The sequence below is a fragment of the Papio anubis genome, chromosome 3 (genome assembly GCF_008728515.1).
Source record: "Papio anubis isolate 15944 chromosome 3, Panubis1.0, whole genome shotgun sequence".
NCBI classification, from domain to species: domain Eukaryota; kingdom Metazoa; phylum Chordata; class Mammalia; order Primates; family Cercopithecidae; genus Papio; species Papio anubis.
Window position 1 is genome coordinate 6,313,926 of NC_044978.1, and position 21,820 is coordinate 6,335,745.

Sequence of the window (21,820 nt, forward strand, 5' to 3'; positions counted from 1 at the left end):
ATCCCACAAAATACACATTCCAAGACTGAGGAAAGTGAGGTAACTAAAAGTGCTTTCACAATACATTCATGTTATTGTGTCCTGCAATCTATAAAAGCAACCCACTACAGTATATAGATTTTAGCTTTGGTATCCAATTAAATACCCTCAAAAATGAATCATTTTTAAAGGTTATATGGTAAAATAAAAACATCTGATTATGTAATTCAAGCATAAAAAAAGTATCGTTTTTATTACTAGAATACAAAATAGGAGTAACTGCTACATACTTAAATTAAGCTTACGTTCAATTTTCCTATTCCAACACGATTGGCCCATGAAAGGTCTTTCTTTTCTCTGTATATTATCACCATTATTGCTCAATGTGCAGTATCTAAAAATAGAATCTAGAAAGCCAGAAACCACAAAAATAACATCTTGGGGCCAGTTTGAAGCAAAGTAAACAGAATATACAATGACAAACACAGGCAGAATCACCTAAGACAAAAACAAAATTCCACTTCATTACTAACGAATGTAGTTAAATTGAATAGGCTCATTATCAAGAGCTGAACATGGCTCTCTGTTCTTTCCAGGATTCTAAAAGATTCGTAAACACAAAAACCATCCAGTTCTAGATTTGAAAATTGAAGGGAATTGCTTTGCAGCTACTCTGGCTCAGGAAGTTGCTGTAAAAAAATAAAATAAAGATGTATATCACACAATTACCTGGCTGTCTAATTTATAATGACAAGTCGTGGGAAGCCTATTTGCAGGAATTGGTTCTGACTTGGAGAAAAAAAACACAACTTCTTGAAAAGGTAAAATAGCTTAAAGCATTTAATATCTAAACAAATCAATCTGTTAATAGTAGTCACAAAATATGCTTAATATAGAAACCCACATTCATGTCTTTAAGAAAAAGTGTAAATTGTATTCCACCTCAAAACATAAATTAACCCGCTTAAAGAATCTGCAGCGGTCAAAGTCATGGTGAATTTTAAACAACTTCAGAATAAAATAACAATAAGTACTTTATACTGCTTTATATCTAAAAAATGCTTACAACTTCTCATAAAAATAGTTTGAAGCAACTATTTTTTCTTTTATTTTTTAACAGACATGTTCAACATTACGGGCAACATTTTTAAAACCTTAAGCTTTACAGACTTTCAAACATTCAAATACTGTGGTCCCTTTTCTTTGATGTGGTTTATTTAGCTAGAAAAGAAAACATGGTAGACAACTTAATACGTTTTCACCAAATTGAAAGTAGTACAAAAATTTTAGAACTCTACCGAACTACACGTCGTACCTAACGTATCATTAAAAATAGAAGACAGTATTTTCTTCAGCAAATAAAACAGCATACTAATATGCTGTTAATGCATACCTTTTAATGTGTACTGTCATTCATAAATTATTTACAACTTCTACTGTGTGAAGAGAACTAGAATGTAAATTTTCTGCAAAACTGGAAAAAAAGCAATACAAAATTTGTGAAAGCCTGTGTTTTATGCTGTACAAAAGTCAGTTTTTCTCTTCAAATATCAGATATTGTATGCAGTGATATTTTGGACACATTATAGTAATTCTTGAGGATGTTTTAATGCTGGAGGTAAGTTTACAGGCCTCGATTCTTCATCAAGGAGTACTAGATCTTCTATTTCACTGCCTCTGTATTTCCTTTTACATATTTTTACCACCACCTTTTTCTTGAGAAATAACTTCAATGCTTCTCTTGATGCAACTGCTTTTGCATTTTCTTTGCTTTTTCCACAGCCAGTGCCCAAATACACAGACTTGCACCTCAATTCACAAACAATACTTTCTTGAGAGCTCTTATTTTGAGGCAGATCTGCTAATTCTTTTAGTGGGACAAAAAATACATCCAGTGTTGCTTTCAGAGCCTCAATAGCTGCATTTAGAAGCTCTCCATGATTCACATTGGGACTAAAGCCACCAACAGCTACCAACTTCCATGCCACCGTTTTATACAGTCTATTGAAAAAAGGCTGCTTCTGTTTCACATCTTCATTGGTTAACTTGCAAGAGAATTTGACAGCACTCTCACTTGACTGTGAAGTACTTTTAGAAGGCAACTGTGAGGTGCTAGTCTGAGAACTACTCTTAGAAGCCAACTGGGACACACTTGCTAAGGAAGTGCTTTTGGAAACCAGTGATCCACTGGTCTGGGAGCTGCTCTTGGAAGCTAGAAGTGACGCAGCTACCTGGGAAGTGCTTTTGGAAGTTAGCAGCGATGTACTTGTTGAAGAGCTGCTCTTGGGAGTCAGTAAGGATGTGCCTGATGAGGAACTGTTTTTAGCAACTGATGATGAAACACTTGCCTCTGAACTAGTTTTGGAAGTTAACCCACTTGAAGCTGTCTCTGAACTAGGTTTGGAAGACAACAGTGGCAATTCTACTTCTGAGCTTCCTGAGGAGCCCAACAAGGGCACCTCGATCTCTGAGCTGCTTTGAGAAGCTGAGGCTGAAGAGCCTTCCAAAGCACTCTTTTTAGGTGATCCACCTTGTTGTCTAGAATCAGTGGATTGGGTCATGTGACTATTCACACTGGATTTCAGCAAGGAAACAAATGATGCAGAACCGTGTTTATCTGGAGCTTCTGCTTCAGAAGCTTTCCCAGATCCTGCCGTTGTTACCTGAGAGGAAACGCTGCTGCTGCTTTGGCTGGAGACAGATCGATCTCCATCACTTGTGGAGCTATTCTGACTGGAGATGCCAGCGCTCCGAGCCGAGTTCCCACTCTCTGATTTGATGGCCGCCCCTGTACCCGCTGAACTGTTTTCCTGCTGAGCTGATGCACGTTCTGTCTTGGCAGAAGTTTTTGCATGATCTTGCTCAACTGCAGAACTGTTTTTCCCTTCTATAACTCGTTTTTTGGATGGCTCTTCTACCCCTTCTAAAAAGAAGAAAAACATAGATACATGACTAAGAATACCTCGTATAAAACGGGTGAGACAAATACACATTAAAATAAAGGCACAAAGTGAAAATATTTCAAGACTAATCGTTTCTTTAAAAAGTGTGGAGTCATTAATTTCTTAAAACAGTGTTGAATAACATCACGAATGTCTAATATTTTAAAAAAAAACAGCATCAGACAACAGTGGACACTTCAAAATCTAAAGCAGTCAAAGCAAACTATCAAATTCAAAGCCTAAAGACACAGATACATAGTTTAGGTTTAACATTCCAACTTTATTACTTATTGATAACATAAAAATTCTGGCTTGTTAAAAAAATTAATAACGATAATTCCTAATTATATCAAACTTATGCTCTAAACTCCTATGTATGTTCACATCTATGATCTGCTAACCATTGCTACTCGATATCCCTCTTTTCTTCACCTTGGCAACCAGTTCGTCTCTTGTTGTATAGGTTGGAGCATCTGTCACTTTGATGCCTTCAGCCATACTAAGTATTTTATCCATAACTTTTTGAGGGTATCTGAAAAAGAAGAAAAAGTCATTTTTAAAAAAGTGTTTTTTCTAAGGTCCTATTTGTGCTTTGCAAAAAACAGGCCACAGGAACTGCATTTCCTGGCTGCAATCAAGAAAGTGTACCAACCGCCAAGAACTGTTTCCTGGACCTCCATAAACAAGTGCCCCAGGGTCTACGAGGCAGGGCACCTCCTCACTAACCTTAAATCTAGCACCCGTCCCCAAGAGCGTTGTCCCCTAACACCAGCAACCCTATCAGCAGCTCCCCCCACACCACGGGGCACACAGACGTCCGGGAATCATGTCGGCTCCTCGCAGGGACACCCTTCTCACCCTTAGAGGGCAGCCGGGCCGGCAGATTCCCGCGCTTCACAACTTCCCCTCCCCGCCGAGGCCGGTCCCGCGGAGGGCGCCGAGCGCCGGTCTGCAGGTGGCAGACAAAACGGGGCGTGCTGGTTAGGGACGCTGCCTCACTCACCGGCACCCGAGGAAGACGTGGTTCGCCCAGGCCATGGAAAAGGAGATGAGCTGCTGCAGCTGCCGGTTTCGGGTCCCGCTCTCGGCGTCGGCAGCTTCATCCGTGCTAGCGGAGGCAGCGCCGCCAGCGGGGGCCAGGTCCCCGGCGTTGCGGAGCAAAAAATCCCGGCGGTGGCGCCAGTGTTTGTCAGTCTCGCCGTCGCAGCGCAGCGCCTCCACCCAGGCGGCCACCCGCGGGTTCTGGCTCAGGTACTCCGACACCTCCTGCGCCATGTTGGGCCTGCAGGCCGCGGAGGCCGCAAGCACAGCTGCACCGGGAGACAGGCACGGAGCGCCGGGAGAGCAGCCCTGTCACTGCGGCCTGCACCGACGGCCCTCCAGATAACGCCCCTCCAGAGGCCCAAAGACCAAACAACAGCGCCCGGAGCAGCCGAACCGCCCACTTCCGCCCGCCGCCGGCTTCTTCCTTTTTATAACCTCGCCGCCGCCGCGCGCCCTCGCGTTCTTCCGGCGCGAGCCGGCGCTCCCAGGACGCTTTGCGGCGCCGGGGCCGCCGCGACGCTGCGTCCCGGTCAGGCCACGGAGGGGACCCCGCGGGTGGGGCGAGCGGGCGTCGGGCGTCTCACTCCCTGTGAGGGCGGATTTCAAGTCGGGCTGCCCCGGGACGACCGAGTCGCGGCGGAACCCCAGGCGTTCTGGCCTCGCTTTGTGACGCCACGCACTGCTGTCGCCCTCCTCCTGCGCCGGGTCAGCTGCGGCGCCGGGAGCAGAGGCGAGAGGGGCAGGGCCCGGCAAGGGAGGCAGCCGGGCGCGGCGGGCAAAGTCCTCCAGGGCGGCGTCCCGGGGGACCTTGAGCCGCCAGCAGCCGCGGGGCCTATGGTCCCCGCTCTGAGACGCGTGTGTGTGAGCGGGGCCAAAACAAACAAAAGCCGGCCTCCAAGTTTATAGAATGTCGGGAAGTGCGTCTCGCGCTGCTTTCAGTGTGCCCCAGCGAAGCGTTCCGAGGCCGTCGGGGTCTCGGCGCCGTCAAGAGGATGAGGGTGCCGGTCTCCTTACATAGCAAGGTCACACGAGGACCCGGCTCCGTGTTGCTGTGAGGCTTGCTGCCTTCGAAGCTAGTCCTGGCCCCGCAGCGATTGCGCTTGTTCCCGCAGTTTCTTAGGTCTCTAGTTAATCCAGGCGTTGCCTTCCTGTTTTGGTCAATAGCACACCACCACCCCGACAACATTCTGTCTCTAGAATTTCCTAAAATCAGCAACTTTACCACCAACCGGCAGATGTCCGGAGGTGGAGTGGAAATGTGCCTATTTATCTGTGGGGCCCCAAACCTCTCCCTGTTAGAGCTATATTTTCCTTCTATATATTTTTTTCCACTTTACGTTTCCCACAGTTAAGTACTCTAACTGCTAGCTTGCTTATTACGTTTTCCATTCCAGGTATACATGCACTTTTAAGATTAATACGTTAAATGATATAAATTATGAATTTTTTCTTTCACTAAATGTAGACTGATGTAAAAATGCATGAATCAGAATAATCAAGCAAAAAAGGTCGCTTTAGGTAAGGTCAGATAAGGTTAACTCTGTAATTTATGCGCATGCTGGAACAAAATACAGCTATTGTATGAAAACAATATTGTCCATTTTCCTGCCATACCAAAAGAAACTGCATAAAAACGGAGGCACAAAGAAATTTTGAAGCTTATGATTTTGCTTCTAGTTTGCTATTCCTTCCTCCTTTTCACAGATAATTGCTGAAAATCTAGAGGGGGTGGACGGATTGCAGAAATCTGGCTATTTAAAAGGTGGAGAAATTATGATTTCTCCTTTCATGGACCATAGCAAGTAAAAGAAGCTATGATCGCATACCTAGATTATATATGTGAATTTTAAATCAAGAATGTTCTCACGGCCGGGCGCAGTGGCTCACGCCTGTAATCCCAGCACCTTGGGAGGCCGAGGCGGGCGAATCATGAGGTCAGGAGTTTGAGATCAGCCTGGCCAACGTAGTGAAACCCAATCGCTACTAAAAATACAAAAATTAGCAGAGTGTGGTGGCACGTGCCTGTAGTCCCAGCTACTGGGTAGTCTGAGGCGGGAGAATCGCTTGAACTCAGGAGGCAGAGGTTGCAGTGAGCCGAGACCTCGCCATTGCACTCTACCCTGGGTGACAGACTGAGTCTCCATCTCAAATAATAATAATAATGACGTTCTCACTTTTTTTGTTGTTGCCCTGTAGGCTTCCTCCCACTCATGGGCTTCATTGCCTTGAAGGGAGAACAAATAGAGCCTGAATTTCAAAGTTTGTTTTAAATTATAATAAAAGCAATAGAGTCTGAAAGGTGGAGTACTCATTTGCAAAAAGCTGGTGCTTGGCAGAAAAGATACATGTATTTTTCTTTTTTGATTCTTAAAAAGTTGACTTTGCATATAAAGATTCAAAGACTATGAACAAGTAGCTGGGACTGCAGGTGGACACCAACATGACAGGCTAATTTTTTATTTTTTGTAGAGACAAGGTTTCACTATGTTGTCCAGGCTGGTTTTGAACTCGTAATCTCAAGCGATCCTTCTGCCTCAGCTTCCCAAAGTGCTGGGATTATAGGCATGAGTCGCTGTGCCCCGCCTCATTTTTTTTTTTTTTAAAGACCCTCCCACCTACAGAGACAAATTCCTCTCTGAGCTGGGGGAGATGTTCTGAGAGAAAAGGTGAGAGGACTTAGGTGATAGCTAGGAAAATCTGTGGGATTAGGGAATAAGATGCAAGGAGGGAAGTGTTGGCTGTTATAAATTGCTGAGTAGATTTTGGGTCTAAGAGTAGAAAGACTTGGCTCTGCCCGAGTTTCTGACAGAAGACAGCGCAATAGTGCTCTGAATCTGTATGCCTTGGCCTTTAGAAATGAACATAGAGGGGCCTTTTGTAGCTTTGATCACCAACTATACGGCTCCCTCCTTTGCCCCTAACACAGAAGTGTGTGTATATATACGTATGTGTGTATGTGTATATATACACATATATACACACACGTGCGCGCATTTACACACATATCCAACAGGGCCTAGAGGAGATCCAAAAGGTTCCCAAGAAAGAGTTGAATGGTGAAGTGCCTACCAAGCACCAGGGTCCAAATTGAATGAGGCTGGGGGTGGTCAGCCTGTCAGCAAAGGAAGATGCAACTAGTTTTTAGCAAGTCATCAGACCAGTGCCCATCAGGCCACATCAACAGGAGAGGACCCTCAACCTCTCCTGAAATGATCAGTCTGCCTTGCTTGTGCTGGTAGGTCAGGCAGTTACACTCTCAGCAGAGTACACAGGGAAGAAAGCATGAGACAAGGCTAGGATGATAACCAAGCTTCTCCCCTCCACTGCCCTCACTAGAAATCTACTCAGAGGAGAAAAGGGAGAGAATTCTAATGAATTGAGAAAGAGCCACCATCATCCCAAATTGAGTTTCAAACAAGTGACTGAGTTCACAAGATTAAATTTTCTGCTGTAAGTGGAAGTCCATTCACTGAAACGTGCTGTAGCATATCTGTCTGAAGACATCCAATAAAAATTCCAGCAGCAAGCTGGCCTTTCTGCAGGTGGCTTTCCCGTGGAGCACCATGAAGGGATTGCCCCTGTTCCTGGATGTCACTGTGGACGCAAGAAAGCCTTTGGCAGGAAGATCTGCACGTGGAGTGCAGAGGCTTGTGAGGAGCAAATACTCCAGTTATGGCCAAGGTTATGACTTGATGTGAGAAATACTTCATGGTGAGGGGAAATCTTTTATGCTAATGATGTGTGAGGACACAAATCTGCCAAATGACAGTGACAAGGTGGGATGTCCTGAAAATCCAAGCAAGAATTTAAAAGCGTGATCCCCTCTGTCAGAAGCTTCGAGAAATCAAGTAGGAGGAAGATTGGTAGTGACAGTCTGATTAGGGATTAGAGCCACCTGTGAGCTTGGCCAAAGCAGTTTTACTGCAGTGATGAAGGCAGACTCCGTATCAGAGTGAGTTCAGGAGTCGGAAATGGAGATATTTGGCTGTCAAGGGGAGAAGAGAGAGGAAGCTAGACAGGGTCATGGGGTCAAGGTGGCTTTTCAGTTTCAGATGGGAGTAGGCTGAGCGTGTCCTCCACTGCTTGAAGGCAGCTCACAGAAAAGGAGAGTTTGAGGATCCTGACGAGAAAGAGGGTAATTAGCAATTTCTGAAGACATAGGTGTGGCTGGAATTCACACACAGGCAGACAGATTAACCTTAGGTGGGCAGACACTTCCTCTATTTTAAAAGAAGACTTTTGTAAGTTTGGAACTGGGAAGTTGACATGTAGGCCATCTGATGGTGCAGAGAATGCTTGCAATGCATATTTTAGAGGGCAGAAGAGCAGGCTGCCTAGATGAACATAGTTTTTTTGGCCAATTTAAAATTACAGGCTGGGCGTGGTGGCTCACGCCTGTAATCCTAGCACTTTGGGAGGCTGAGGTGGGCAGATTACTTGAGCCCAGGGGTTCAAGGCCAGCCTAGTCTACATGGCAAGACCCTGCCTCTACAAAAAATACAAAACATAGTTGGGTGTGTTGGTACATACCTCTAGTTCCAGCTACTCGAGAGGCTAAGGTGGGAAGATCACTTGAGCCCACGAGGTGGAGGTTGCAGTGAGCTGTGATCGCGCCACTGCATTCCAGCCTGGGCGATAAAGAGAGACTGTCTCAAAAAATAAAATAAAATAAAATGAAAATATAATGTGTGCACACAAAAATGAAACATCTAAATAGAAAAAAGAGGCATAAATGAAAGCAAGCAATGTCCCTCACCCTGGTCCCCCTCGGTAGACATCAGCATTCATGTCATTTCTTCTTGATTTCTTTGGGTGATTATTTTCATAACTCCAAATTAAGTGCTTATACTTCCATTTCTTAATTTTTCAACTTTAAGCGGTACTTATTTCACTCCTGAATGTTGAAGCTGAGAAATCCATATCATTTATGCTAACCCTTTTTTCTCGTAATTTTTGTTATCTTTTATTGTTTTCCCGTTGGCTACCTGTCATAAATTCAGATATTATACTTAATCATCATTTTTTAATCTGTCAACTTCAGGCAGGTAGCTCTTGATTTCTGCATCATGTAGGAAAATTCTGAAGGAGAGACTATATTGCAGATATTTGGATATTCCCAAAATATGCCTTTAGGATAAAATCCAATCTCTCGTGATAAATTGACAACAGATAGATAATTCTGAAGTTTTCCTACTTATCTGCAGGATTTACGCCATTGTTTTTACATTAAGCCTTAACATTAATAAATGTTAATAAATTTGTGTGCTGCTGTGAGGATTAAGTAGATTGTGAAGTTATACCTTTCATGGGGGTGAGTTTCTAAAACCGGCATGTAAATGGAAATCAGATGTGACTCCACTTTACCTTCTTTTCCTGTAGTATCGCAATTGACCTCTATGCGGTGGCTCATGCCTGTAATCCCAGCACTTTGGGAGGCTGAGGCGGGTGGATCACCTGAGGTCAGGAGTTCAAGACCAGCTTGGCCAACATGGTGAAACCCCGTCTCTACTAAAAAAATACAAAAATTAGCCGGGCGTGGTGGCGGGCACCTGTAATCCCAGCTATTCGGGAGGCTGAGGCAGAGAATTGCGTGAACCAGGGAGGCAGAGGTTTCAGTGAGCCGAGATCGCACCACTGCACTCCAGCCTGGGCGACAGAGTGAGACTCCATCTCAAAAAAACAAAAAGGCCCCTTGGGCATCTACTGATGTGAAGTTAGAGAACTATGGACTTTCTCTACAGGTTCACACATTCTCGTTTGATTAATTTCAGTTGCTAGTGACAAAAAATTATTATTTAAAATGGCTTGTGCTGAAACAAAAAGGGAATTTATTGGCCGTGTTATTGAGAGTCCCGAGGTAGACTGTGGGATCCGGGTACTGAAACAATATAGTCAGGAAACCTGTTTCTCTTGTCTCAACAGTTTCAGGCAAGCTCTTCCTACAGAGTGGCAAAAGGGTTCCTGTTAGCTCACAGCATACATTCTTCATAGCTCAGCAACTTCAGGAGCAAGGGAGCTTCTCTTTTCTGGTAGTTTCTGCCAACGTCCTAAGGTTCTGTTGGGAGTTCTTTGGTCCTGTTGAGTCATATATCCCTTACATAAACACTCTAGTCAGGTGTATGAAATGATTGTACAGGTCTGAGTCATGCACTAGCCCTAAGAATGATAAAATATCTGAGTAAGGTCAGTATCATGAAAGGAAAATAACAAACTCAATAAATAAAAGAATTTACACTCAAGGAAATGGAGATAACAACAATATGAACAGAAGGATGGCCAAATACCAGAAGAGATATTAAAGAAACGATAGTAGTAAGCAGGTTTAAATGACACAAGGCAATTCTAAGAGGCACTGCTGTCAGGATGGCTTCCATTTTAGCCAAAGTGAAAAACCTTTTTATACTAATTTTTACATTTTTATATGCTGTTTCATAGAGCCTTACTGAAGACAATTTCATCTTTTTAGTCTTCATGTTCCTCCTCATGCCAACAAGGTGAGATATTATTAGATTTTATTTTCCCATCCCTTTGTAAAGCTCTACACCTATCCCTCATCCCAGAATGTGGGAGATTTAAATGTAGGAAAGAGATGGAGATCAGAGAAGAGTTAGTATTTGGAGAACTGCAGTTCAGCTTCCCATAAAACAGTAAACTTGATCCTGATTCTTCAGAATCATGGAAAGTTTAAGCTGGAGGAAGACCTTAGAGATTGCATTTATTTCATAGACAAGGAAACCTAGGTTCAGAGTGGTTAACTTATTGTCCAAGCTGAAACAATTGGTTAATGGCAGAGCAAGAACAGGAAACCAAAGAATATAGTCGTTCTACTGACTTCCGGTCAGGTGCAGTGGCTCACACCTGTAATCCCAACACTTTGGGAGGCCAGGGTGGGCGGATCAGAGGTCAGGAGTTTGAGACCAACCTGACCAACATGATGAAACCCCATCTCTACTAAAAATACAAAAATTAGCCGGGCATAGTGGTGCGCACCTGTAATCCCAGCTACTCAGGAGGCTGAGGCAGGAGAATCACTTGAACCCAGGAGGCGGAGATTGCAGTGAGCCGAGATGGCGCCACTGCACTCCACCCTGGGCAACAAAGTGAGATTCTGTCTCAAAAGAAAAAAAAAAAAAAGACTTGTTAAATCCAAAAACTAAGATTATAACCACAATAATCCACTTAATTATTGGGCCCTTTGGAAATTAGGAGCAGGAAGGATAAAAAAAATTTGTGCTTTTTGTACCCAGGGCTGCAGTTCATGAATGTGTGATTGCCTTGTAAATGTGAGCAGCGGAGGAAGAAGAAAGGAGTGTTCCTGGAGGGATCTAGAAAGCCAAAGGAAAGAACAGCATAGAGCTTAATTTAGTGGTCAAGAATATAGACTTGGGAGTCAGACATTCCTGAGGTGGAATTCTGGTTCTACTAATCACCATCATTGTTGCCATGGGCAAATTATTCCACTTTTCTAAGTTTTCATTTCCTTACCTGTAAAAGGGGATACCAGTACCTACAAATCATAAGAAGTAAATGAGATGATGTATATAAAGGCACATAGTTTAAATCCAATTAATGAACTTTAGAAACATCTTAGATTTTACTTGGTAATATTGACAAAGTTTAATAATTGTTTCTTTTTCGTTTATGCAGATAACATTTTTTTAAAATACGTCCTGAGTATGGTAGGTACAAATCTCTGTCCATAATTTCAAGGTGTGTAAACAAACGTAGCTACAATATTTTTCTCTGACTAAATTTGTTTTCTTTTCTTTTTTTCCTTTTTTTTTTTGAGACGGAATCTTGCTCTCTCACCAGCCCGGAGTGCAGTGTCACAATCTCCACTCACTGCAACCTCCACCTCCTGGGTTCAAGCAATTCTCCTGCCTCAGCCTCCCTAGTAACTGGGATTACAAGGGCCCACCACCACGCCCGGCTAATTTTTTGTATTTTTAGTAGTGAACAGGGTTTCACCACGTTGGCCAGGCTTGTGTCAAACTCCTGACCTCAGGTGATCCACCCGCCTCGGCCTCCCAGAGTGCTGGGATGACAGGCTCAAGCCGGTGCAGGGATGACAGGCGCGAACTGCCGCTTCCGGCCTCAGTCTGTCTTCTATCTTAACGTCCCATCCTACCAAATGGTGGAAACTTAATTTCAGTCACCTCAAGCTTTTACTTTCTCCTGTACGAATTTGAGTATCCATTCCAGGGAGCTGACACAGTGTTGAGGCACAAGGGCAGGGTCAGGGACAAGGTGCGGTGCTCCCAGGCATCTCCTGAAATAGCCATCTTCCCACCAGGTTTAGGCCCACGTAGGCCACTGCTGCTTCCTCCCTATGCCTAGAGCAGCGCCTCTTTAGGTCAGGCGACTCTCCCTGCTGTGCTCCTGCCTCTCTCAGGCACGGGTGAACATTCTGTCGCCTACTGCCCTGTGCTGGGGAGCACAGGTTCTCTATGAGGCCCTCTCAGTTCACTTGCCCACACATGGGACGCCGTCATTTCTAGTCTACTCCTCCGTGCCGTGCCAGGGAGAAGGGATGGATGCTCCAGATCTTGCAGCTTCGCTGCCTTCTACTGGGAATGGGCATTGTCACCTTACTCATGGATCCCCCAAACCTTCTAAGGTTGCCATCATCCTTCCCCACCTCTCTGCTTCCCTTTCTTGCCCCACCTCCCGCCCCCGGCCCCGTTACAATTTGGCCTTGGAGGTACAGGTAGGCAGGACAAGGGGCCTCTCTTCAGGGAACCATACCAGCAGTCGAATTCCCTAGCTTCCCCCCTCACCCTTCGAGTTTTCCTTTCCACTGGATAATTTCTTATCTGGATATGAGGTAGCCTGGGTCTTCGTTTGTCCTCCGAAACCTACTGTTATTATGCCCATAAAAGTCAGGGTTTTGCTTCTCTTGCCTTCTCTATTCTGCTGCATCTTGTAAAAGACAGTGACCATAGAACTCCCATGCCTCAAGCAGAGGCAGAGACAGTTTTAAAGGTTAGAACCGCCCCTAGAATCCCCTGAGGAAATGAGGGAAGGGAGCATCGTTAGCCATATTTGCCAAAGCCCCCTTAGATATTAATACTACAGGCTGATTTTAACTTTTCATAAGCAATTTCTTTAATCTTTTAGAATAGGTAGAGCAGCCTTGTGGAAAATTTGCAAACTAATAAAGAATATGTGGATCAGGCCGGGCGCGGTGGCTCACTCCTGTAATCCCAGCACTTTGGGAGGTCAAGGCCAGTGGATCACGAGGTCAGGAGTTTGAGACCAGCCTGACCAATATGGTGAAACCCCGTCACTACTAAAAATACAAAAATTAGCGGGTGTGGTGGCATGTGCCTGTAATCCCAGCTACTCGGGAGGCTGAGATAGGAGAATTGCTTGAACCCGGGAGGCAGAGGTAGAGGTGAGCCGAGATCACACCACTGCACTCCTGGGTGACAGAGCAAGACTCCATCTTAAAACCAACCAACCAAACACACAAAAACCAATACGTGGATCAATGTAGTCATTCCTGCAAAGATCTCATGATTAGCTCGCTACCAAGGACTACACCGATGAGGCCGAGGTTATAAAATATAATGGGGGAGAAATGAAGCAAAGGCAAAGAAAAGTGTTCAGCAAGTGGCCTAAGCAGGAAGAATGGGCTGACAATCTTGGATGGGCCACCAAAGACAACATTTTAAAATCCCATTTTCGTCTCTTCTCCCTTTTATGCGACTCTTGATTGAATAAGGATAAGTTTTTTAAAACCTCAATTAATTTTAAGAAAGGAAACAAAGTAAGTGTTTTTCTTCCCACCAGGGAAGGCAATTTTGATGTTAAACACCTCATTGATAGTGGTAATACTATGCAGTTAATTTTAAAAACAAGAACAAAAGCAGTGTTTTCTTTCTCAGTAGGGAAGGCGGTTTTAAACACCTCATTGAGGGTTGTACTTCCAGGCTCATTTGGGACTTGATAATAACTGCTCTTGACAAGACAATACTGAAAACACAGGGTGAAACCTACCAGCACTCCGACGAGTTTTCACCACACCTACTAGCAAAGGCACATTTTCTGTTTCCTGAAAGGAATGTTAGGGTGCAGTGCAATCCAATTATTTTCACAATGCCGAGTCCCATGGAAATGAATGCAGGAGCTTACGCTGTTGACTTCAGTGAGACTCAGTGTGGTAAAAATGGATTCCCCAGGGCTTTGATACAGACTGAGGAGAGCGGGGGATATCTATTCACATTCATTTATTTTTCTGATCTACCGTTTAAGAGGAGAACACTCCTTTTATCACTGCCACCTGAAACTAGGACTAGAAAGGAAGGGAAAAGAACATGGTTATATCACCCCTAAGGCTGTGAATTTACTTCTTATCATGGGGGAAGGCCTCTGGTGGCACGTTTTAGTAAGCAAGTAGGTAGAGTCAGACACTGCGGCTGATGGCTTCAGCTTAGACTCACGAGAGGAGCTTGGTGTGTGTGGACTGTCCCGCTGCTCACTGGACGCTGGCCTGGCCTCAGGGGCTCTGGGTCATAGCATTGTGGACTTAGCATCACCATTGGTTGTCTTTCAAGACAGAGCTCATATATGCTTGAGTTACTGGTTCAGAGAGAGGAGATGTCATATACCCATTGGGGGATGGAGGGAAGAACTATTAGAAAAAACTGGAAAGTAATTCAAATCGAATTACTCAATTCTAAACACTTCAATTCTTTTATAACAGGGGTCCCCCCACCACCCCGGGCCACACAGCAGGTGGTGAGCAGCTGGCAAGTGAGCAAAGCTTCATCTGTCTTTGCAGCCATTCCCCATTGCTCGCGTGACCACCTGAGCTCCACCTCCTGTCATATCAGCGGCATTAGATTCTCATAGGAGTGAGAACCCTACTGTGAACTGCGCATGTGAGGGATCTAGGGTGTGTGGGATCTGGGGTGTGAGGGATCTGGGGTGTGCGGGATCTGGGGTGTGCGAGATCTGGGATGTGAGGGATCTAGGGTGTGCGGGATCTGGGGTGTGAGGGATCTGGGGTGTGAGGGATCTAGGGTGTGAGGGATATGGGGTGTGAGGGATCTGGGGTGTGCGGAATCTGGGGTGTGAGCTCCTTATGAGAATCTAATGCCTGATGATCTGTCCCTGTCTCCCATCACCCCCGAATGGGACCATCTAGTTGTAGAAAACAGGCTCAGGGCTCTCACTGATTCTAATTATGGTGAGTGTGTGATTATTTATTATATATAACAATGTAATAATAATAGAAATAAAGTGCACAACAACTGTGATGTGCTTGAATCATCCCCAAACCACCCCCCATCCCCATCCATGGAAAAACTGTCTTCCATGAAACCAGTTCCTGGTGCCAAAAAAGTGGGGGGCTGCTGTCTTATGACATCATGGATTCATGGAATTCTTTTATAGGCAGGTTCCTTAGGGGTAACTGAAGCTGTGTCCTCATTTTTAGGAAATTTAGGAAAGATTAGGAAATTGAGGCTCAGAGAGGCCGTTTAGCGGTGACTAACACAATTTCCAGGTCAGTACTGTTTCTACGAGCCTGGTCTCCAGAAGAGAAAAGGCTAGTCAAGGCTACCACTTGAAGTCCCCTAGTCAGATACAAAGAAAGGATCCAGGATCCAAGTTGATTTACAGTTAAACTCATTTGGGGAATTCACAATGCTTGAAAAGGCAAGAAGAAAACAACACGAGACTGTACATACCACAATGTGAAGAGTTTTAACCACATAGCAGCACCTCCTTCAGAGCCACACTGGCCACTGATGTGTGACTCCCTCCCCTGCCCTCCCCCTCACCCTGAGGTTTCAACATGGAGACCCATGTAGGACTGTGGGGAGAGATGCATGGAGCCTGGGAACTGTATTTAGTCTCCTTCCTTCTAGGGGCTTTTACATTTAAAAATGCAATTTCGGCCGGCGCAGTGACTCATGCCTATAATCACAGCACTTTGGGAGGCCAAGGCAGGCGTGTCACCTAGGTCAGCAGTTCAAGACCAGCCTGGTCAACATAGTGAAACCCCATCTCTACTAAAAATATACATATATTTTTTACATATATACATATATATATACACACACAAAAATTAGCCAGGTGCAGTGGTGGGTGCCTGTAATCCCAGCTACTTGGGAGGCTGAGGCATGAGACTCACTTAAACCCAGGAGGTAGAAGTTGCAGTAAGCTGAGATGGCACCATTGCACTCCAGCCTGGGCAACAGAGCTGTCTCAAAAAAAAAAAAAAAAAAAGAGAGAGAGAGAAATGTAATTTTATTCTTACGACTTTCTGGAAGCAAGAAGGTGGTTTTGAACATACTAAAGGAAATTTTTAGAAAGGAAATGCGAGAAAGCAACAAGATAATGTTGGCTGCTCTTGTATTAAAATCCTTAAACAGTAAAAGCACTCTAGAAATATAAGGTATATTATTCTACTTATTTTGTTCCAGAATAATATGCATGATATGACTTTAGCTTTTTCCACAGGAGGCCATTTTTCTCTGGGTATGGTGATACCTCTCTCAATGCGGCTGAGCATGGGCCTCGGTGGCTTTAAATGTGAATGTAACCTTTTTGTGAACTCTGTCACGTTACTGTGCATAGAATCTGCTCCTGGATGTTTTAGCTTCTCCCAAGGTTAGCGAGAGACTTTCATTTCTTCTTTGTGCTTTCGCCACTCAGGAATCACAGGGAAGCTGTGATTGTGCTAGGCGTTAGTTCTTTATTAGTGCTCAATCTGCTTAACACTCCTCTTGTGTGCCGCCTTTGAAGTCTCAAGAAATCTCCTGCCTGGCAGGAAGTGCCAGAGGCCCAAGCAGTGCAGAGGAAATCACACCCTGGCAGCCTCTCCAAAGCGCAGGCCTGGGGCTCAGTCCGTTTCTCCTGGTCGTTCTCACAGTTCTGGATTCGGAAGGGAGGAGAGAGGCAGTGGGGGACGCTAGGCATTCCTAAGGGATTGCATTCGAGTCTGCTGACTAGGCCCTGAGCTCCCCTGAGGCCAGTAAACCCCTGCTCCTGGGGGACTGAGAAAGCCATCCTTCTTGGTGCAGACCCTACCCAGCCCTGTGTCTTAAGAGTTCCTTCTCTCTGCGGTCCCACACTCAAGCCAGTCCTGCTCTGCCTGCTCTGCCCTGCCCGTGCAGAAAAGCTTCCAAGCTTACGAGGATCTCCTTCTCAGCGTGCCAGCTGTTTGACCTCAAGGGAGTTGAGCCTTTCTGAGCCTTGCTTGCTTCATCTGTAAAATGGGACAACAGTGGTGACTACCTCTTAGGATTGTTGTGAGGATAAAATGAGATAATCCAAAAACTAGCCAGGCGTTGTGGCATACGCCTGTAGTCCTAGCTACTCGAGAGGCTGAGGTGAGAGGATCGCTTGAGCCCGGGTGGTTGAGGCTGCAGTGCACCTTGATTGCACCACTGTACTCCAGCCTGGGCGACAGAGTGAGACCCTGTCTCAAAATAAAAATAAAAAATAAATTTAAAAATGAGATAATCCTGATGCATATCTTAGCATCTTGCCTAGCATTTTGTGGATGTTTGATAAATACTGCTACTGTTAATAATACACCATTTCTATTCGATTAAGGGATGTGTATTGACAAGAGCTGGACTTAGGAGATCGCAGTGAGAAAGAAAACAAACACTAGAACATTTGCGAAAGAAGAAATCGTTGGTGAGGGATGCGGCCCGAGTGGTTGTGCTTTTCTCCTGTTTGTTCCACCGTAACGTTTGTCACATGTGAATTCTTACAGCCCTCAGTGTGTCTGTGTCTATACATTTCCTTGACCTCTTCCTAAATGGTTGAAGCAGCCTGACCAAAGAATGGATCTGTGTTGTTGTCCCCCTTCGTCTGATAACAGTTCCCTGATTTCCCCAGGATTCTGCTCTTCTCCCTCTCGCAGTCCCTGTGGTCTGTATGGGGCTGGCCCCAATCACTAGATCCAGGGGACACATCACCCAGGCCTGGTCAGTGAAAGTCAATTGTGAGACTTTTGCTGGAACAACTGGGAAAAGAATGTGTGTATCCTTTGGATGCACAGAATACAGAGTGTGGAATGCAATCGTGAAGGAGCAGGCAGCTACAGAACCCAGAAATGGAGAGAGCGAGGGTCAGGTGTCAGCATCTGCTCTGTGCAGGCAATGGGATTCAACAGCGAACAAGTCTCGGTCCTTGTGAAGCTCTGGTGAAGAAAACACCAAGACATAGTGATAGGTGGGTGGGTGGATGGATGGGGTGCATGGATGGGTGGATGCACGCATGGATGGATATGTAGACCTACAGATCATTCTTATAGTGATACGTTTTATTAAAGAGAAAGGAACAGAAGTAGAAACACATTAGGGGCTGGACACAGTGGCTCATACCTGTAATCCCAGCACTTTGGGAGGCCGAGACAGGTGGATCATCTGAGGATAGCGGTTCGAGACCAGCCTGGCCAACATGGCGAAACCCTGTCTCTCCTAAAAATACAAGTTAGCCAGGCGTGGTGGCAGACTCCTGTAATCCCAGTTACTCGGGAGGCTGAGGCAGGGAGAATCGCTTGAACCGGGAGGCAGAAGTCGCAGTGACCCGAGATCTTGCCACTGCACTCCAGCCTGCGTGACAAGAGCAAAACTCCGTCACAGAAAAAAGAAACACATTGGGACAGTACTGTTGTAGATAGTGTCATCAATGATCCTATTGACCTACAGAAAGAAACTGGGGCAGAATTAATATAAGCAGAGAGGTTATTCATTGGGGCAGTACTGTTTTAGATAGTGTTATCAATGATCCTATTGACCTAGAGAAAGAAACTGAGGCAGAATTAATATAAGCAGAGAGTTTATTTGTGCCAAATTTGAGGACTGCAACCTGGGAGACAGATTGCAGTTGTCTTGAATGTATGCTCGATTAGCAGCAGTTGCCAATAAGTTTTGTTGTGTTTTTCTTTTTTTGAGATGGAGTCTCCCTCTGTCGCCCAGGCTGGAGTGCAGCAGCGCGATCTCAGCTCACTGGGACCTCCGCCCCACCAGGTTTAAGCAATTCTCTGCCTCAGCCTCCGGAGTAGCTGGGACTACAGGCACGTGCCACCAGGCCCGGCTAATTTTTTGTGTTTTTAGTAGAGATGGGGTTTCACCATCTTGGCCAGGCTGGTCTTGTGACCACTCCTGACCTCGTGATCCACCTGCCTCGGCCTCCCAAAGTGCTGGGATTACAAGCGTGAGCCACCGCACCCGGCCAGTTGCCAGTAAGTTTTTAAAGAGAAAAAGAAGGGGCAGTTCTTACATTGGTTCATTAAAATAACATGAAAATAAGCTACTGATTCACTACACATTGTTCTTTGTATCACGAATTCTAGGAAAAAGAAGATGATGGGTGAGGGTCACATTATATAACTTGTAATAACCTTTTTTTTTTTTTTTCTTGAGACAGAGTCCCCTCTGTCACCCAGGCTGGAGTTCAGTGGCACAATCTAGGCTCACTGGAACCACGGGAATCCCCTCGCGGGTTCAAGCAATTCTCCTGCCGCAGCCTCCTGAGCAGCTGGGATTATAGGTGTGCACCACCACTTCCAGCTAATTTTTGTATTTTTAGTAGAGATGGGGTTTCACCATGTTGGCCAGGAGGGTGGTCTTAATGCCTGACCTCAAGTGATCTGCCGGCCTCGGCCTCCCGAAGTGCTAGGATTACAGGCATGAGCCACCTCACCTTTAATCTGTAATAACATTTTAGGCCATTTATCAGCTAGTCTGGAAACTACAAGGAAGAAAAAGGACAAAATGCCTTTAAACGAGGGCCCTGGGGCATGGCAGGGGGCACGACTGAAGTCTCATACTCATATGTCTCTGGGCCTGATACATTTTGCATCTTTTGCCTAGGGTTGCTTTGAGTTACTTTTCTTTTCTTTCTTTCTTTATTTATTTTTGAGACGGAGTCTCACTCTGTCACCCAGGCTGGAGTGCAGTGGCGCAATCTCCCCTCACTGCAAGCTCCGCCTCCCGGGTTCACTCCATTCTCCTGCCTCAGCCTCCTGAGTAGCTGGGACTACAGGCCCCGCCTACACGCCTGGCTAATTTTTTGTGTTTTTAGTAGAGACTGAGATTCCCCGTGTTCGCCAGGATGGTCTTGATCTCCTGACCTTGTAATCCGCCTGCCTTGGCCTCCCAAAGTGCTGGGATTACAGGTGTCAGCCACCGCGCCCGGCCACTTTGAGTTACTTTTCTTTCTCATACCAATGAACCCCTTTTTTGTCAAAGCTAGTTTGGGGGGGATTTCTGCCACTTGCAACCAAAGGATTCCTCATTGACATTCTGTATAGCAAGGATTTTAAAACTGTGTTTTGGCTCAGCGCAGTGGCTCACGCCTTTAATCCTAGCATTTTGGGAGTCCGAAGAGGGGCAGATCACCCAGGGTCAGGAGTTCGAGACCAGCCTGGCCAACAAGACGAAACCCTGTCTCTACTAAAAATACAAAAATTAGCCAGGCGTGGTGGTGCACGTCTGTAGTCCCAGCTACTTGGGAGGCTGATGCAGGAGAATCGCTTGAACCCGGGAGGCAGAGGTTGCAGTGAGCCAAGATCATGCCACTGCATTCCAGCCTGGGTGACAGAGTGAGACCCTGTCAAAAAAAAAAAAGGCAGTTAATAGAAGAGTACTAGAAAACGGCAAGTAAGTATGTGAAAAGAGGTTAAGCTTTACTAGTAATCATATAAATACAAACCAAAACGACAGTGGGATAGCTTCTTTTGCTTATCAGATTATCAGTCTTTAAAAGTTTTGCCCGCAGTCTGGGCGCGGTGGCTCACACCTGGATTACACCTGTAATCCCAGCACTTTGGGAGGCTGAGGCTGGCAGATCATGAGGTCAGGAGATCGAGACCATCCTGGCTAACACAGTGAAACCCCGTCTCTACTAAAAATACAAAAAATTAGGGCATGGTGGCAGCCACCTGTAGTCCCAGCTACTCGGGAGGCTGAGGCAGGAGAATGGCGTGAACCCGGGAGGCAGCGCTTGCAGTGAGGGGAGATCGTGCCACTGCACTCCAGCCTGGGCAACAGAGCCAGACTCCATCTAAAAAAAGAAAAAAGTTTTGCCTGCATCTCAGCCGGGCATGGTGGCTCACACCTGTAATCCCAGCACTTATGGAGGACAAGGCGGGTGGATCACCTGAGGTCAAGAGTTTGGGACCAGCCTAGCCAACATGGTGAAACTCCATCTCTACTAAAAAAATACAAAAATTAGCCGGGTGTGGTGGCAAGCACCTGTAATCCCAGCTACTCAGGAGGCTGAGACAGGAGAATTGCTCGAACCTGGGAAGCAGTTGCAGTGAGCTGAGGTTGAGCCACCGCACTCCAGCCTGGGCAACAGAGCAAGAACTCCGTCCCCCGCCACCCGTTCCCCTCCTGCCAAAAAAAAAAAAAAAGAATCTTGCCCGCATCCATGTTAGTGAGTAAGGAAGTAGATCCTCTCATTCACTGTTGCTGGGATTGAATTACTGAAGCCTTTGTTGAAAGTATCTATCAGTGTTTATTAAAAATGTTTAAATGCATGTACCTTTCAACACAACAATTTTACTTCTGGAAATTTATCTGACAGAAATAAGAGCAAGTTGTTTTCTGATATCCATCCACCCTGCCTTCCTCAGTAACAAAGCCTGTGATGCTGAGTTGGGCACATGGTCACCTGGAATAATGATGTTTCCCATCACACCTTAGAGTTAGGTTTGATCTTGCACTGCAGTTCTGGCAATACAATATGCACAGAAGTAGCAGCTTCCAGGAAGTAACCTCTAAAAGGAGGAGTGATGCTCTCTGGGACTTGTTTCTTTCTTCCTCCTGTAATACAGGCTGCTGGCTGGAGCTCTGGGAGCAAGATGGGCCATGCAAGATTCTTGG

General features: G+C 45.5%; 1 protein-coding gene across 3 annotated transcripts; it reads right to left on the minus strand.

Moving 5' to 3' along the window:
- Positions 1–205: 205 nt before the first annotated feature.
- CDKN2AIP (CDKN2A interacting protein) lies at positions 206–5,080 on the minus strand. Of its 3 annotated transcripts, none has more exons than XM_021938964.2 (3): positions 3,925–5,080; positions 3,354–3,453; positions 206–2,902 (listed from the first exon to the last, which is right to left on the minus strand). In XM_021938964.2, the coding sequence occupies exons 1-3, from the start codon at positions 4,194–4,196 to the stop codon at positions 2,894–2,896; spliced, it is 381 nt and encodes a 126-aa protein (XP_021794656.1). In that variant the 5' UTR covers positions 4,197–5,080; the 3' UTR covers positions 206–2,893. The 3 variants fall into 3 exon arrangements, with proteins under 3 accessions (XP_021794656.1, XP_003899444.3, XP_017814727.2); XM_003899395.5 differs by having other exon boundaries at positions 3,323–3,453; positions 3,925–4,578; XM_017959238.3 differs by having other exon boundaries at positions 3,925–4,560.
- Between the last annotated feature and the right edge of the window lie 16,740 nt (positions 5,081–21,820).